At 45.8% G+C, this 13,626-nt stretch overlaps 1 protein-coding gene across 8 annotated transcripts in view; it reads left to right on the top strand.

Annotated features, from left to right (window-relative positions):
• Positions 1-13,626, top strand: part of DROSHA (drosha ribonuclease III) — a 118,251-nt gene that overhangs the window by 19,555 nt on the left and 85,070 nt on the right. For all 8 annotated transcript variants that reach the window (XM_070476527.1, XM_020887065.2, XM_020887063.2 and 5 more), the window contains 3 exons: positions 609-750; positions 2,659-2,813; positions 6,247-6,327. In XM_070476527.1, the coding sequence (XP_070332628.1) occupies positions 609-750; positions 2,659-2,813; positions 6,247-6,327 (378 nt within the window). The remainder of the gene's footprint in view (positions 1-608; positions 751-2,658; positions 2,814-6,246; positions 6,328-13,626) is intronic.

Here is a 13,626-nt window from a genome sequence, read left to right as displayed (position 1 = left end):
TGCAGATTTTATGATGGAATATTCATTTTATGTTGGAAAGGTGCCTTTTGAAAATGTCAAATGTGCATTTCAGGTGGATGTTTAAAGTGATTTTCAACCTGGGAGGACAGTAAGGAAAAGTGAGGAACTTCCTCCAGGAATGTATTGCAGAACCCTGTGTTTGTAGAGAGTATGTGTGTGTATGTCCCTGTGTTTATGGGGTGCCTGCGTGGTTTGTGGGTCACTGGGTTAATGTAGCATATACACCATCAGTGAATTTCAGTAGGGGAGGGGTATATGTTCTCTAGGAAGGTGTCAGGTGTCATGAATTCTGAGGGGTTTATGATTTTCTGGTTGTTGTATCAAAAGGGCATAGATGAAGATTTCTAACGTTTCTAAGGTTTGGCAAAGTACATTTACCTGAGGACTGTGTCAGCCATAAATGTATGTGCAATTCAGAGCATCATTGCCAGCACTCTGGGCATTTTGTGTTTAAAATGTTTGTTAAATTGAGGGTTGAAAAATGATATCTTGCTGTTACAAATCTTTGGTTATTGGTGAGTTCTTATGTCTCTTCGGTATGACTATTATTAACGTAGTTCCTAATATTGATCCTTTATTTTTCAAAGGGAGATTCTACTGTAGTTGGAACAAGTAGGCTCCGTGACTTATATGACAAATTTGAGGAAGAGTTGGGGAGCAGGCAGGAGAAGGCCAAAGCTGCTCGACCCCCGTGGGAGCCTCCCAAGACGAAGCTAGATGAAGATTTAGGTGAGTCTGATGTTACTAGACCAAGATCTTGTGCCTTTTTTTTATTGTTTAATACCAGACTTTTGGAATGTGTCCTTGAGAGTCCCATAGTAAAATTTCCTAATGTCCATTTTATTTTCCTTAGTTCCAGTCAGCAAATACATAGCAATGTAACTTTCTTCTTTTCGATTTTCTTTTCCCTTAGTTATATTCAGTAGAATACATAAGAGATCTCATTTGCAAGGCGTGCTGGCCACTGTGTCCCCCTAGAATCTTTCTGTCTTAAAATCAGAAGGGACCACAGTCCAGCCTCCTGTCAAAAGCAGGAACCTGTTCCCATGCCTCTTGCTCTGACGGGCAGGCATCTCCTGTGGCTATCTCCACTGCCAGGGTGTGGAAACTCCTGCCAGAGTCCAGCTCTGTTTGAAGCTCTCTCTTTATTCACAAAGTTTCCATCACTTTCTTTCATCTTTTCACATGCGTATTCTGAGACTCCAAGGAGATGCTGAGATCACTGCTTGTCACCACTTTGTGTCCTTAGCCCCTAACATAACGCTGGACGCAGAGGAGACGTTCAGTGCGCCTTTTCCTGCCTGTTACCTGGCTCTCGTCTGCCCACCTTTGTTACCTCTCCCTCGCTGAGAGGCAGTGTCCATGGTGGGGAAAAGCATGACAGAACCAGCTGGCCTGGATTTGAATCCTTGTTCTACCACTTGAAATGTGATCTCGGGCAAGTGATGTAATTTCTCTGTGTCTCGATTTTCTCATCTTAAAAGAGGAATGACAGTACCCATCTTACGTAGCAAACTCGAAAATACAACAGTGTTAACGGTTCCTTCTTACTACGCTGTACTGCATTAATCTCTTCTAGGATCAGTCCAAGTCTTTTTTTTTTTCATTTTTTATTTTAGTAAAATACAAAGAACATGTTCATAATACACATAAGATACGCTACTTAGCCATTTTTGAATGTATGGCCCTGTAATGCGTTACGTGCATTCATATTGTGTAAACAACCTCTGGAACTCTTTTCATCTTGCTAAACTGAAAGCTATCTAGATTAAAGACTAACTCCCCATTCCTGTCTCCTTTTGCCTCTGGCAGCCACCCTTCTATTTTCTGTCTGTATGAATCTGACTACTCTAGGTATCTCATAGAAGTAGAGTCACACCATATTTGTCTTTTGTGACTGGCTCGTTTCATTACAATAATTCTTGGTCTGTTTTTATCTAGCCATTTTGAAGGACTGAAGTCTCTTATTGTTACTATTGAGAGAAAAAAATTTAGAGTCTGATTCAGTCTGGTGTTCAGGGCCTGGCATTCATGACCTTTTACCCCCTCACTTCTGGAATTTTTCCTGTGAGGCCTTTGCTCCAGCCAGAGTCCACCCGTAGTCTTGCTCCATGCTTTTGCCCGCAGTGCTCCATCTGTGTTCCTTTCCTTCTCATCAGCTTAACCCCGCCTCCACCCCCGTACCCGGGTCATGTGCACCCCTTCTAGGAAACCCCAGTGACCTCTCTGGATCAGGGTGGATTCACTGCACCTTTTAGGAGGTGAAACCTCAAACAGCCCTGGTGGTTTTCATTTTCTCTGGTCTTGTTCACCAAGTCTTTCTTTAAAAATCGTTGAACCTTTGTTTTCTCCTCTAGATTGTGACTTAGCATCATGGGCTCTATTAGATTTTATGGGGTTGCTTAGCAGAGTTCTAGTGTGGAGTAGGCACTGGAGTATTTGCTGGAAGATAAACAGCTGTCCTTAACGTTTCTAAATGTACGTGCTTACGTTTCGGTCATTGGGAAGTAAATCTTCATGTAAAACCCTCATGTAAAATGTAAATCTCCATATAAAATTTTCATGTAAAATCTTCACGTAAAACCAGCTTGCAGACTGCTTCAGCTTCTCTGCATCTTTTTCCCCTCACCTCCATAGAGAGTTCCAGTGAATCCGAATGCGAGTCCGATGAGGACAGCACCTGCTCTAGCAGCTCAGACTCTGAAGTTTTTGACGTCATTGCAGAAATCAAACGTAAAAAGGCCCATCCTGACCGGCTCCATGATGAACTTTGGTACAACGACCCAGGCCAGGTGCGCAGGCTTTTATGCTCTTGCTGTGAAGGTTGCAGACCCACACATCACATTTATGACTGCTGGCTCAGAAGATGCATGGTAGCTGGTATTGAAACTGAATTTTACTCTCAGGGCTGGGCGTCATCCTTCACAGCTTATTTCTTTTCAGCTTCAGTGTTCAGCTCCAAAGCATAAGCACCAGAGCAAGTGTTCCTTGAATCATATTTGACGATGTTTGTAAATCCTCTGTGAGGGAGCAGGATGATGGTGCTGCCTCATTAAACTTGCAGTAAACGGAAGGAGACGAATGGTAGGATGAGGGAGAGAGCACTTGTAGCTCTTTTTAAAAGCAGTTCACCTGGAAGTTATCTTGCAGCCATACAGTAAACAATGTCCCAGGCCCTGTAAGACTTTGTATTTGCCAGTTGGCAGAAGTCACAATTTCTTGTAACTTCTCCTTGTTATTAAGCGTGTTTGAGCTAATGACATCGTGTGTGTTTATGCTCAGTTTCTCAGTCGTGTCTGACTCTTTCTCACCAGGCTCCTTTGTCCATGGGATTCTCCAGGGAAGAATATCGGAGTGGGTTGTCATGCCCTCCTCCAGGGGATCTTCCCAACCCAGGGATCGAACCCGCATCTGTTGTGTCCCTGTATTGGCAGGCGGATTCTTTACCTGGGAAGCCAGTGACATCATAGTTGGACATAATTATTTTTTATTTTCACTTACTGTTTTATTATGAAGTTATACTGGTGGAACAGTGGTAAAGAATCTGCCTGCCAATGCAGGAAATGCAAGAGACGCGAGTTCAATCCCACGGTTGGAGGGATACCACTGGGGTAGGAAGTGGCAACCCACTCCAGTATTCTTGCCTGGAAAATTCCATGGACAGAGGAGCCTGGGGGGCTCTAGTCCATGGGGTCACAAAGAGTAAGACACTATTGAGCAACTGAGCATACACATACAATTCATAATGCAAAATAGTATCTTTATAAAAGAGTTGTATTTTTACAAATGTATAATACATACAAAAATAGTATCTTTAATACATGTCAACTTATCAAGCATAATAAAACACATTCCTAGAAAAAGATCATTTAAAATTTAGATTTTGTAAATAAATTCATACCATTCTACATTATTTTGATATTGTTCTCGTGGTTCATACTAGATTATAGCTCTCTAATTTTTTTTTTATATAGAATTAATATAGTTAGAATGCCTGACAGAAATGTACTTTGTGGTCCTTTTTGCTCTCTGAGAATTGAGCAGAAATGTTTGCAAATTGTCAATACATTTTGGAATCTTCACTTTGGTATATTAATCATGTATAGGATCTCTTTAAACAGCTCTCAGTTCAGTTCAGTCGCTCAGTCGTGTCCGACTCTTTGCGACCCCGTGAATCGCAGCATGCTAGGCCTCCCTGTCCATCACCAACTCCCGGAGTTTACTTAAACAGCTCTAGCAAGTTATAATTCACATACCATACAATTTACACAATTAAGGTGTACAGTTCAGTTTTTTTTTTGTATATTCACAGAATTGTACAGTCATCACAATTTAATTTTAGAACATTTGTATGTCCCCCGAGAACAATCCTTTCTCCATTAATCACTCCCCTTACCTGGTGTGGGGTCTTTTAATGGACTGGTGTCCTTAATAAGAAACAAATAGTCTTAGTGTTGTGTTGACTGTATTTGGTTTTGTATCCTCTGTATAGTTGAGCCTTACAAAGGGCCGATCTGTATCGGAGACCAGACCCCGGTAAAAGACAGGCATGTAGGACGTCTATTTGCTTCCCTGGAAATAAGTGAGCACAAAATGATTTTTCCATATTTTTCATCACAAGTTGTACCCAGCATTGGGAATGTGTTGTGACTTTGGTGGGAATTCAATCACATCTCTGTTTGCCAGCTGTTATTTTGGATAATATCTTAATGTGATTTTTTTTTTTTTTTTTTAGGTAGCCATATTATTCCTCTCTTGTACCACCTGGAGCTTTAGATTTCTCAAAGGGATAAAGAGACTTATAGTTTTTTTAATATTTCTTTTCAAAGTTTTATTGAGATATTTTTGACAAAATGAGTTATAAATCCATAGAACTTTAAAGAAATATGTGTATGTATATAGAATATATATGCCTCATAATATATCATATATATAAATATCTATATTTTAATTAATACCAAAAAAGTGAGAAATGGAATTCCACTTCTCCATTCTTCAGACTGATGCTCTGATCTCCTTTTTGATTCCATATTAACTGTTTATATTGAAAAAACTCACAAACTGGCTTTTAAGGCCCTTTAAGGTTTTGATCTCAGTTCTGCCTTTTTGGTCTTCTCACTCACTTATGTGATCCATTCCATTTAGATGTGTCTCATGTTCCTGGGTTCAGAGAGTAAAGAATCTGCCTGCAACATGAGAGACAGGTTTAATCCCTGGGTGGCGAAGATCCCCTGGAGAAGGGAATGACCACCCACTCCAGTATTCCTACCTGGAGAATTCCATGGACAGAGGAGCCTGCTGGGCTACAGTCCATGGGGTCGCAGAGAGTCAGACTTGACTGAGCGACTAACACTTTGTTTTCCACTTTCACGTTCTTGGAGCATGATGTTGGATTCCTTCTTTCTCTTTTTTCTCTTGTCCTGGTTCCTCATGTAGAATAACCATCTTCTTTTCACATTTTGGCTTCTTGAAGCCTGTTTTTTCCTTTTTTTGAAATTACTAAGCATATCATATGTGTGTTATTCCTAGTGCTGGCTTAATTAGTACATACATCAAAATTAGAATAAGGATTCCTTGATCATGTGGACCCTGAGCTAGGTATTACCCACCTTCCCCATTGTAGTGCTTAACCAGCAGCTTTCTATCCAAGAGGCACCCAGGATTATTCACTTACTGAATCATGTGAGTGGAGTTCATGGCTCGAAAATGAATTCAGGTGAAAAAACAGACACAGAATCACCTGATTAGTGCTAGAAGTTCTGGTTCTAGGAGTCATTTTCTTCCTCTGCTTGAGATACCTTTTGGTCTCTTTGAAAACATTTAATCTGCAGGTCACCTTCAAAGCATTCTACATGTTCCTTCAGAATATAAATTAGGCTTTTCTCTTGTGAAAGAGTTATTTTTCCTGAAATAAGAAATAGCAGGAACATACTGGAAAGCAGTAGGAGAAGATGGGGGCAAACAGGGCACTGACATTGATATTTTCTGCTCGGCTGCACAAATAAGTCGGGAATCTAGCGTTGTCATAGCGTTTCCCTTTATCAGACAATATAGACAGTTTGCAGCTTTATTGGTTTTGGAACATCCGTTTAATCTTCAAACCTTGACAGCCCTTTCAGAGCTTCAGTACTCATGACATTAAAACCCACACAGTTTCCGCGGCATTGTCGTGCATGGAGTGGATTTTCCCCCCAATAAAAACGAATTACATTCTGTTTCTGACAGATGAATGATGGCCCACTCTGCAAATGCAGCGCAAAAGCGAGACGCACGGGCATCAGGCACAGCATTTATCCCGGAGAAGAGGTAACTGGTTTGGGTTATTATATTTGTCAGCGCTGAGCAGCCAAAAGTAGACAGATGCTGCTGCTATTCTTCTCCCCATAAATGAAATAATACCCTGGAAATAGTCTTCTCAGGTTCCCTGATACGAGAAGAGATATACTTGGGTTTTGGGGGTGGAATGGGAATGTTATCAAGGACACTTTGGGAGGTTCATTATTTAAAGTAGGCAAAGTGAATTTGAGTTGCCCTTTTTTTTTTAAAAATCAATTTCAGTATCCTAAAATGGTCCATAATTGTAATTGTTTTTCGTGTTTTTGTTGTAAACGGTGGTGAATCTCCCTGGAGAAATGCTCTCATTGTAAGGCACATGTCCTCTTTCCTTGGGGATGTGAGTGTACGCCGTTGCCTGTTAGTCTTTGTTGTCCCCACTCAGCTGTGAGTGTCACATGGGCTTGTTTGACCTGTGTCACACCCTAGCCCCTGGGTCGTCAGGAACACTCCAAAGGTGTTTGCATGATGAGTTGAACACTTTTACATCGAAGAGTTGTATGTAACTACTCCCCATCAATTATTTTCCTTCATTTTTTTCCCCGTTATGTTTTACTTCTGCAAGGTATTCTCATTAATCCCAGGATTGTCACTTTATGATTCAGCACACTGTGTTTAGGGCTTCCCTGGTGATTTAGTGGTAAAGAAGAAGAAGGAGGTGCCGTTGCAGAAGACACAGGAGATGCCGGTTTGATCCCTAGGTTGGGAAGATCCCCTGGAGAAGGAAATGGCAACCCGCTCCAGTGTTCTTGCCTGGGAAATCCTATGGACAGAGGAGCCTGGCAGGCTACAGCCCATGGGGTCACAAAGAGTTGGACACCACTTGGACTAAGCAACAACAACAAAGTATAGTGAGGCTGTGTGGGAAAAGGCCTGCGCCCTGTGAGTGTCCGTGTGCATGCCTCAGGCCGGGGTCTCTGCAGGCGGGGCTGCTGTGGAGACATTTCACAGGCAAGAGGAGTGGGCTCAGGACTGAGCGGAGGGGGAAGTCCAGGTGGGGTGGACCTCTAGAGCTGGGCTTGTCGAAATTGTCTCACGTGGGGCCGGGATGGTTTTCATACGCGCATCTCCATCTGTCCCGAGCAAGCCGCCGGAGGAAGGGCGTGCCCTTGGCGGAGGGGTTCTTGTAGTGGAGGGTGACCTGGAAGGAGCTGACAGCTGCAGGCTGTGTGCCGACTGCTTTTGGCACAGCTGAGCAGCAGGGCCCTCCGTGAAGGGAGGTTCGGGTGGGCAGTGGTGCTGGCTGAGGCAGGCAAACCCACCCTCAGAGTACGCGTGGCCCTTTCACCATGGATGGGGCCTATGTGGTCCACATTCTGTCAAGGGGCCAGTTGACACATTGGGGTCCCAGCAGTGGTCATTGTAGGTGGCTGGCTGGGTATTCAGCATGGCAGTCAGCTTAGCAGCTTAATCTTGGATGCTGTTGAGCTCCGTCTGCTCCTCTGTCCACTTCATTCATGTGCCCGTCCTGTCGGCTCTGGGAGACTGACTGCTGACCGAGGCTGGCTGGCAGCACCTGGCCAGGGCATTTTGTCAGCTCGATGGTTTAGAACGTCTTCCATGGCGGATGCCTTCTGACCCGGGGACACCCTAAGACTGTCTTATCCCTGATCTTCCCAGGTTTTTTCCTTCCAGGCCTCTGACCAGCTGACCAGCCACTTGCTTTCTGCCACAAGTCCATCTTTATTCTAACCTCAGGCTACTTCTCTTTCCACACAAAGTAGATGACCAGGTATGTCACCTGAAACCCTGCCTGCTAGGTGGTTCTCCCTCGTCCCTGTCTTCAGAGTCATCCATGAAGAAGGCCGCAACACAGTCTGTTTTTGGCTTGCACCTCCTCTCTTTCTTTTTTTTTTTTTTTTAAAGAACACTTATTTATTTATTCAGCTGTACCGGGTCTTAGTTATAACATGCAGGACCCTTAGTTGTGGCATGTGGGAACCTTAGTTGTGGCATGCAGGGTCTAATTCCCTGACCAGGGATCGAACCCAGGCCCCCTGCTTTGGGAGCTTGGAGTCCTCACCCCAGGGCCACCAGGGAAGTCCCTGTATCTCCTTTCTGGCTGACCCATTTGCAAACTGAGCCTGGACTTTTCCTTCTGCTTTCATCCCCCTGTCTTGCGTCATCAGCTGAGGGAGTGTGCTGATGACCGTGGTGGGTGCCCAGTTTGTTCATGCCCTCTGGTCTGTGCGTGCCTGGTTCTGGTTATAGGCACCCTCCTTCTCATGGTGGCCCCACCCAAACCTGTGCCCAGAGGGGACTGGCAGGACCCAGCTCATCGGGCATTTCCAGCCCCACGTCTGTTTGCTGTCCCTCCGCCATGCCTTTCATGTCTGCCAGGGCCCAGCAGCACACCCAAAATTGCTTTTCAAAGGCACATAATTCTTCAGGATAGACAGCACGGCTTGGCTTCAGAACCTCAGAGACCAGCATGGTGATTCTCCTAGTGTGTCTGCACGCCCCTCTCAGAATCTTTTCCCACCAGCAGTCTGGGATTTGCTGAATCACATGGCCCCCATTGCAGGGCAACTTGAGCCGTGGTTTGAAACTGCTGAGGCCTTTCTCACTTGAGTCGCTCTCATAGTTGGTGGCCTTTTGTGCCATTTTGTAAACGAGCTGTAATAATATTCCTTTCTGAGGATGGCACTGCCTGCTGAACCCAGAGAGGCTCACCTGGTATTCTGGTTCCTTCTTCACCGTGGGAGGGGAAGAGGAAGTAGTTTTGTGTTTTACTTTGCATGGCTGTCTCGGAGCCACTGACTCCTAAAAATGGTGTGGCTCTGGGAGACCTTGAATCTTGGTAGGGTTTCTCTCCCACCCTTTGGAGCATGTACAGTTTACCAAGACTTTTCTCTCAATCAACATAATGTCAGAGATACAGTGGAGCAGTATGCCATGCTGCAGTATTCTAGAAGGTCAGGAGCACCTTGGGCTGTATTATGACAGTGAGTAGAATTCACACAAGCTGGTGGCAAAACCGTTAATGTTGTCTATTCCATGTGAACATGAACTGGTTCTCATCAGAGCTGGTCCTCATTCTGTTGGGATAGGAAAGAATACATTCAGCAGGCCAGTTGCCGCATGTACCTGAGATCACGTTCGTCTGCCGAAACTGCACTATAATACCTGGCATGGCAGGTGCAGTCGGAGCTACTTGGTTGAACTTCTTGTGGTCTATAGTCGTCTGCCAGGATCCGTTGATTTCTTTAGGGCCCAGACTGGTGAATTAAACAGACCGTGATAGGGGCAGTCATCCTTGTGTCATTTGGACCCTTAAGGGTGGCACTAATCCCCACCACTCCCTCGGAATCATACTGCTTTTGATGTCCGGGATGGGTTCTGCTTGATCTTCCTATTATGGTGCCTCTTACTCCACAGATCAAGGACTCGGGGGGGGGGGGGGGGTGGCACCATCTGCCCATTTTGTCAATTCCAGTGGTACATCTGGGGACCAGGGAAATGACCACTGGGTGGATCTGTAGACTCAGTGGACCTCCTATAAGCCAGACCTTGACCAAGATCTGTACTACCTTGGCCTCATCTCCCCCCACTCTGACAGGGATACCAGGATGATATGTCCAGTCTTTGAGAATCAGTTGATTCAGATGCTGTGTCCAGCACTCCTTGAACTGTCTGGCTTCTTCCTTCCCCAGAGTACAGTTCCCTGAACACAATGGCCATAGGCCCCTTTGGGGAAGGACAGGGCTGTCGTGACCATTTTTGCTTGTGATCGTGTCACAGGGCCTGGCCTCTGGCCTCTTGGGCACCTTTTCAGTCAGTGGATTTCAGTCTCGTAACCTTGATCAGGTCTGGAACTGGGTAAGGGATTATGACTGTGTATTGGAGCAACGTACCTTAAGCCTCTTGTTTGTCCAGTCTTGATTTCTTCCTTTGGCACAAACTCAGGTGGTATGCTTGTCAGCTACGCATTTATTTTGTACCTAAGGTCACCAGACTGTGAAAGCCTCTTCTGTGACACTTTTGGGTCAGATCCCCTTGGCTGCTGCTTCGGTCCTGCTGGTCATGATGGTAATTGTGCAACCTGGCTTTTTACAATGAGCTCCATCATCTTGCCTCTGGTTTCAGACTCTTGTCATCCCTGATGTGGTCAGCAAGCTGTGTACTGTGTCAGCCCCCTCTTATGCTCAGTCCTGGCCTGCAGAGGATGCCACTACTGATCTCTTCCTACTGATGCTGGTGCCCCTTTGCCAACATGTGCCTTTTGGCCTTGGTCAGTGGCATGTCCTCTGGGCCATGAAAGATGATTATTTGGTATATTTTTCCGGCATAGATGTTATATCCATCCCAATGTGCCCATTTCCTCGAATCTTTCCTTTGAATTCCTTCCTCTTCTGTCTGTCTGGCAGTTTTGGTATTTTCACTTTAGTCAGCATGGGCCATTGCTTTTTCACACTACTAAGACATCTGAGTGGGACTTCCCTGGTGACTCAGATGGTAAAGAATCTGTTCAATGCAGGAGACCCAGATTCAATCCCTGGGTCAGGAAGATCCCCTATAGAAAGGAATGGCAACCCACTCCAGTGTTCTTGCCTGGAGAATCCCTGGACCGAGGAGCTTGGTGGGCTACAGTCCGTGGGGTCACAGACTCAGACACGACTGAGAGACATCTTAGTAGGGAGTTGCCAGCATCTCCTGATGGCCTTGGATCCTGAATGCTCCCAACTCAGTCAGCTCTTCCCTAACCAACTCTGTGTTCTGGTCCTCTTGATCACGCACTGCCAGTCCCTTGTGAACCCCTGCTGCTGGCACGTGCTGGCACTGGCTAGTTCTTATAGTTCCTGTGGGATATTATGTTTCCTCTCAGTACTTTCCAGCTGTGAAATGTGAAACCAGTTATGCTGTTCAGTTCAGTCACTCAGTCATGTCCAACTCTTTGCGACTCCATGGACTGCAGCATGCCAGCCTTCCCTGTCCATTATCAACCCTGAGAGTCTGCTCAAACTCATGTCCATCGAGTCGGTGATGCCATCCAACCATCTCATCCACTGTCATCCCCTTCTCCTCCTGTCTTCAGTCTTTCCCAGCATCAGGGTCTTTTCCAGTGAGTCAGTTCTTCACATCAGGTGGCCAAAGTATTGGAACTTTAGTTTCAGCATCAGTCCTTCCAATGAGTATTCAGGACTGATTCCCTTTTAGGATTGACTGGTTTGATCTCCTTGAAGTCCAAGGGACTTTCAAGAATCTTTTCCAACACCACAGTTCAAAAGCATCAATTCTTTGGCACTCAGCTTTCTTTATGGTCCAACTTTCACATCCATACATGATTACTGGAAAAACCATAGCTTTGACTAGACAGACCTTTGTCAGCAACGTAATGTTTCTGCTTTTTAATGTGCTGTCTAGGTTTTTCTTTTTTTTTATTTTTTATTTTATTTTTTTTTTGCTGTCTAGGTTTTTCATAGCTTTTCTTCCAAGGAGCAAGCGTCTTTGGTTTCATGGCTGCATTCACCATCTGCAGTGATTTTGGAGCCCAAGAAAATAAAATCTGTCACTGTTTCTATTGTTTCCCCATCTATTTGCCATGAAGTGATGGGACTGGATGCCCCATGATCTTTGTTTTTTGAATGTTGAGTTTTAAGCCAACTTTTTCACTCCCCTTTTTCACTTTCATCAAGAGGCTTTTAAATTCCTCTTCACTTTCTGCCATAAGGGTGGTGTCATCTTCATATTTGAAGTTATTGATATTTCTTCGGGCAGTGTTGATTCCAGCTTGTGCTTCATCCAACCTGGCAGTTATGCTGTGGAATGACCCTAATTATAGGTCTCTTGTCAGGTAGGGAGATATGAAGGGGTCGGGGAGGTGAGGACAATGTCATCTTCAGGGGCTTTCCTTGTCTTCAGACAGGAGAGTACTTGCTCTTCATAGACAAGGCTAGGTTGCCTCTGAAGATTCAGAAGGTTTAGAAGACTTGAAGGAGCCAAACTTAGAGAAGGAAATGGCAACCCACTCCAGTGTTCTTGCCTAGAGAATCCCAGGGACGGCAGAACCTGGGGGGCTGCCGTCTATGGGGTTGCACAGAGTCGGACACGACTGACGCGACTTAGCAGCAGCAGCAGCAGCAGCAAGGAGTCAAACTGGAGAAGGAGATGGTAACCCACTCAGTGGGAAGTCTTCCCTGCGAAATCCGATGGACAGAGGAGCCTGGCGGACTACAGTCCATGGGGTCACAAAGAGTCGGACACGACTGAGTGACTAAACAACAAGGCGTCAAAACTTGTATGTCCTCATCCCAGGTTCCATAGCCCTGACCTTGGAATAACAGGCCTATGGCGGATGGTTGTTAATTAGTCTTTAAGGCCCACCAGCTCTGACCGGTGAGCCCCAGGTGCAGTCCCGGCAGACTCCCTGACCTCTCACTGCCGGTGATGGGAGCCTCCTAGTGGGCCTTCAGCAGGGCCTCTGCTTTCATGTCTGATTTCCAGCTACCTTTCCTCCTCCTCCCTTCCTGCTGCGTCTCTGCAGAGCAGTGGTTCTCTGCGGCCTTCTGACTAACATCAGCAGCACCTCAGACCTTAGTAGATGTGCAGATTCTCAAGCCTGCCTCAGCTGCTGAATCAGAAACTTCTGGGCTTGAGGAGCAAGCAGTCTGAGATGACCCTAAGTTTGAGGAACAAGGTGGAGCATCAGTGGTGCTCGGCAGTAGTCATCCGTCCCATTATGCGTGCAACTTCTGGTCACTCAAAGTCTTCAATACCTGGCACATTGCACCCGCTTCCGCTGGTAGTCTCCCACTGAGCTTCTTTGAAAGTTTCAGCTGGCATGTTATCGGGTGCCAGGGGCTACGTGTGCCACAAGGCATTGTGATGGGTTCATTGCCAGTCGGATGGCCGGTGATTCAGCTCCAAAACCTTATCTTACCTCCTGCTTTCTCGGATCACTTCTGGTACCTACTGTCACACCCTGGATTCTTCGGAAGCAGATGCTAAGGTGAAGTCTGGGGCACATGGTGTTTCTCAGGGATCTTCACCTGTGAGCGGAAGAGGGTATGAGCAAGATTGGACAGAGGGATTGGCCGAACTGTGAGTCAGCCTCAACAAAGCCCCGGTCAACCTGGTGATGACCCAAGGAATTGCGCGTTCAAGGTGGGCCGTGGTGGCTGGGACTTCGTACCTCTGTCTTGCTCAGTATACACCTGCCATCAGGTGAAGGTGCTCTGCTCGTGACGCAGACAGATCCTGAAGGAGCCGACAGCTGGAGACTGCTGTCAACACTGTTCACAGAGGGCAGCAAGTCCTTCCCTGAAGGGTGGT

This window comes from Odocoileus virginianus, chromosome 14 (assembly GCF_023699985.2).
Source record: "Odocoileus virginianus isolate 20LAN1187 ecotype Illinois chromosome 14, Ovbor_1.2, whole genome shotgun sequence".
NCBI classification, from domain to species: Eukaryota; Metazoa; Chordata; class Mammalia; order Artiodactyla; family Cervidae; genus Odocoileus; species Odocoileus virginianus.
This window is presented reverse-complemented; position numbering and strand designations above follow the sequence as displayed.